At 49.2% G+C, this 4,769-nt stretch overlaps 1 protein-coding gene across 1 annotated transcript in view; it reads left to right on the top strand.

The window, feature by feature from the left end:
- dhx38 (DEAH (Asp-Glu-Ala-His) box polypeptide 38) overlaps positions 1-3,664 on the top strand; it is a 24,528-nt gene extending 20,864 nt beyond the window's left edge. The window contains exon 26 of the mRNA XM_084436721.1: positions 2,009-3,664. Within this exon, the coding sequence (XP_084292847.1) occupies positions 2,009-2,090 (82 nt within the window). The 3' untranslated portion in view covers positions 2,091-3,664. The remainder of the gene's footprint in view (positions 1-2,008) is intronic.
- The last annotated feature ends 1,105 nt before the right edge of the window (positions 3,665-4,769 follow it).

Genomic DNA, 4,769 nt, shown 5'->3' with positions numbered 1-4,769 from the left:
CCTCCACCTCTCTCTCTGTCCTCTCTCTCTCTCTCTCTCTGTCCTCCTCTCTCTCTCTCTCTCTCTCTCTCTCTGTCCATCTCTTTCTCTCTCCTCCACCTCTTTCTCTCTCTCCTCATCTCTCTCTCTCTCTCTCTCTCTCTCTCTGTCCTCATCTCTCTCTCTCTCCTCCACCTCTCTCTGTCTCCGTGATGAGGTTTCCTCACCTCTTGTCCTCCCAGACGAGACAAAGAGAACTGATGTTGACTCCTGTGTGACCCTCATTACTGCTGCTGTTTAAACGGCACCTCAGCAGAGGGGAGACGGGGTGGGGGGGGGGGGGGGGGGTTCATTTTCAAATTAGACTGAAAAATTAATTTCGCACCCGGCCGCGGGCTTCACAAAAGAGGGAGAGAAAAAAGGTTGTGAGAGAAGAAGGAGAAAAAAAAAAAAAAACTTTTATTGTTAATTAATCAGCAGGTTTATCTCAGTCGGAGTCTTGTGTGTGGCCAACTCCCAAATAATCACATTAAAACCCTAGGATTAAGAACCAGACTGGAGGAGGGGGGGGGTGAATATGAACATGGCTCGCTCTCCTGGGCTAGCAGCCGCCCCCCTCCCCCCCCCTCGGCGTCTCTGAACACAGGAAGCGTCCAATCAGCTCTCCGTAGGACCAGCATGAAACACTCCTGCGCCACCTTTTCTGCCTCTGTCCCTCTGACCCCCCGGTTCTCAGATCAGAGGCCCAGCGAGAGACTTGGATTCAGCCCTAATGTGCTGTTCTCTGGTCTCTGTGAGTCGTCTTCATGCTCAGATGAAAGGCTGGGTGGGTGGGGGTTGTGCTGGGGGGGGGAGAGGGTGTGTGGGGGGGGGGAGAGGGTGTGTGTGGGGGGGGGGGGGGGCTTTCCAGACAGAGGGCAGAGGGACCTCAGGCCCTGGAGCCCTGCTACTCTCTGACTCCTGTCCACACCCAGGATTGCGGGAAGGACGGCACATTAGTTGGGATTTGGACAGGCCGACGACCTCCTTGATCCTCCTGTGTGTGTGTGTGTGTGTGTGTGTGTGTGTGTGCGTGTCCGTCCTTCCCTCGGTCCATGTTTGTGAGGGATAGACCTGACTTGTGCTGCTACCTTGGGGAGGGTGGGGAGGACAGAGACATGGGGTTATGGCCTGATGGCTGTAATTGCTGCTGCCTGCTGTAGCTTGTGTGTGTGAGAGAGTGTGTGTGTGCGCGTGTGTGCGCGTGTGTGCGCGTGTGTGCGCGTGTGTGTGCGCGCGTGTGTGTGCTTGTGCGTGTGTGTGTGAGAGTGGGGAATGCTGGTCACTGTCGTGGTGCTGTAATTAAAGATGATAGATTGTGCTGTCAGAGGCGTCAGACTGTGTACCTCCAGTCCCCACAGAGACAAACTGCCCTTTTCATTCTCCTCTGGTACTTCTATCAACCACACTCACCAGCCTCTATTTCACAAGCCTCTTTTTCACCAGCCTCTATTTCATCAGCCTCTATTTCACTAGCCTCTATTTCACCAGGCTCTCCTATCAACCAGTCTTACGAGCCTCTACTTCACTAGCCTCTATTTCACTAGCCTCTATTTCACCAGCCTCTCATATCAACCAGTCTCACTAACCTCCATTTCACTAGCCTCTCCCTGACCAGCCTCACTAGCCTCTATTTCACCAGCCTTTGTCACACTCCTCACCCTCATTAACCCTTAACAATTTCCCCAGTTTCACTAGCCTCCATCAGTTAGCCTGTCTACCCCCCTCTCTCTCTCTCTGTCCTCTCTCTCTCTCTCTCTCTCTCTCTCTCTCTCTCTCTCGTCTCATGTCTGTGTCCAGTCTCTCGGTCTTGTCCTGTAGTCTCTCTGTCTATCCTCTCTCTCTCTGTCAAATAATACCACAGCTCTTTCACCAGGAATCACAGTAACACAGCCTTTTGGACCGTTGTGTTTTAGTGTAGCGAGTGCTTAAGCATTATTCTCCGGAGTCCTGGCTGAGTCGTCTCTCTTCTTCTCTCTCCTCTCTGTAGAGCCGTGAAGATCGTGACCCCCGGGAGGAAGGAGGAGGCCCCCATGACCCCGAAGAGAACCCCGGCTCGCTTCGGACTGTAGCGGCCCCCCTCTCCGTCCAGACGGGGGCGTCCACTCCTGGACCCGCCACTCGATATCACCCGTGGTCTGAGGTGTGGACCGGCTGCACCAGCACCTAGCACGCCACAACAGCGCCCAATCCACAGGACTGGACCAGCCTGCCTCGTAGCAGGACACCCCCGTCACGTCTGGAACCACATGCAGTTCACAGGGTGGCCACCAGAGGGAGAACTTGTATAAGGCATGAGGCCCCCGCTGCCCTCTTCCCTCCTGCTAAATCCCCCTGCATCCCTCCACTGCTGTAACGAGGGAGACGCACTCCTGTCACAACCCAGCCTTTTACATGTCTGTTGTAGAGGTTACAAAATACCAAGATGCTTAAATTGTTTTGTTTTTTCGGGATAGAACTTGAATTATGGCGCCATTTGAAATGTATGATCTCGAGAGTGTATTTGTTGTATATTGCAAATCAGCCCTAGTCTTGATATCAGCCCTTCCCACATGGAACTGGCGGTGGATTTTAACTATACCAGCAAATGATTATTCTCTCTCCATTCCCACTTGTATCCTGCTTTGGGGCTGTGTTCTTACTGATAGTTGCTTGCGTCAGAATAAGCGTGTGTGCCTGCGTGCGTGTCCTTGTGTCCTAACTGGTCTGTGTATCATTCAGAATAGAGGGCACGTCCTTAACTCTAAATGGTTTAGTCGTGTCCTGGTTTGAACAGCTGTTCTTGTACTCTGTTTGGGTTATTTAGCCTTTCAGCATTTTGCTCTTGACTTCGACTCACCTTCCACAGATCAATTTCACATCCTACAGTTGGCTGATCCCACGCCCGTATGTGTGTGTGTGTTTATGTTTGTGTGTGTGTGTGTCTGTCTCTGTGCAAGTGGCAGTACCTCACACCCAAGGCATATATGGAAAAATCCCTACCTTTACACGCACGCACACACACACACACTCTACATGCAAACTGTTACAGAGACGAGCTATTGCTACTGCAGTACAAGCTACTGCAATTGAGCTTTTCCTAATCCCATCAATTTCAATGCAGCACCTCCAAACCCCTCAGCTTGTCTCCGTACATGTGGGGGTCAAGCTGTGGATGGAACTCCTGACCAGTGCTTCCCTCTCATGGTCGTGGTGTAAAAAACCTTCCCCAATTTCCTCCCTGATTGTCCTCCATGTCGAGTGTGTAAATGATCCCAGGAAGGTGTTTTACAAGGTGAAATGTGTGTGTGTGTGTCTATTTCCTTTCAGTTCTCAGTAGCAGGTTTATTCTCATACATCCCTTTGTCAGGCTGACAACAGTGTAATTGATATAAGACTAGGTCAGATTAAGCCAGATGCTTGGACAAGCCACAGACTGGATTCCTAAATCATTACTTGTCCATGTTACTGATTTGACTGTATAGTTTTGTACAGGCCATGATCGTCATGTTAATGATTTGACTCTGTATACAGGCCATTGTCTTGCTTTTTTATGGTCAGTGATTCTGTTTTGTGATTGTAATAGTAAAATATTAGCTTTGATGACATCAGCCAGTGGTGTGCAATTATGATTTTGAACTTGAAACTACTTTTGGGAACTGAAATAAATGGGCCTAATTTTTGATATGCCCCACCCCCCCTCCCCCTCTCCTTACTACCCTCTTCACTGTTGGACTCACCCCACACTAACGAGGATCGTTATCACTGTAAACCCATACGCTGTTGTAGATATTATATTAATGTAGAGGAACTCGGAATCATGTTGATTGACAAGTTGTAGTTTAATGAAGCTCCTCAGCTCTGGAGCCCACAGAGTCAACAGTTTAATGAAGGTTTTTGCTGAAGACGAGCACCTCCACCAGCCTTCTGTGAATGGAGGAACTGGATCCCTCATTAGTTGCATCAGACTGGGGGGTAATTAGCTTTGCTTTTCCCAGCAGCCTTTGGGCTTTACGCACACACACACACGCAATTCAATTACTTGCTTGCCACAGCCGGAGAATATTTAATCAGTCGCTGATTGGGCAGAAAGGTGAGGTGACGCTTTCTAGTTATAATTATGATGGATGATGGACGACCTAAACAAAGCAGTGTCCTTTACTCTGTTCTAATGGTTCACCCAGCCGGGGAGCGCTGATCTGTTCGGGTCTTTTTGTGTTGTACGCTTCCGTCTGTATCTGTGAGAGACAACTGGGTAAACGTTCAAAAGGGGATCCTACCAAGTAGGAATGGACAAGACATCCAACTCCCTGGCTGTGACTTGTATTTACGGAGAAATAGAGCTTCAACTTACATTTCTGTACAGAAACCGTTCTAGCTTTCCTGTGTTCAGTAGGAAAATAATTGTTCAAGCTGTTTTTCTATCAGTATTAGACTATGGTGACACCATCTATAGACATGCTTCCGTGACAACCTTGAAGCCCTTGGACTGTCTACCACTCCGCCCTAAGATGTATTACGGTGATAGATGACCACTGTGTTCTTTATCATAAGATGGGCTGGCCATCTCTTTCTCTAAGCTGTAACTATCACTGGTATTTGTTTATTTTCAAAGCCATTATTGGTTAAACGTCCAGCTTACATCTCGTCTCTGTTGGACTGAAGCCTTGGTACCAGCCAGACCGGAGCTAATGGTCGGCTTGTTCTCAGGGTTCCTCGAGTGCATTCTGAACTTGGAAGGGCTGCTTTTTTCCATGATGCTCCTTATATAT

Source organism: Borostomias antarcticus (assembly GCF_949987555.1).
Source record: "Borostomias antarcticus genome assembly, chromosome: 4".
NCBI classification, from domain to species: Eukaryota; Metazoa; Chordata; class Actinopteri; order Stomiiformes; family Stomiidae; genus Borostomias; species Borostomias antarcticus.
Note: the sequence above shows the minus strand (reverse complement) of the source record. Positions and strands in the feature narration are given on the sequence as shown.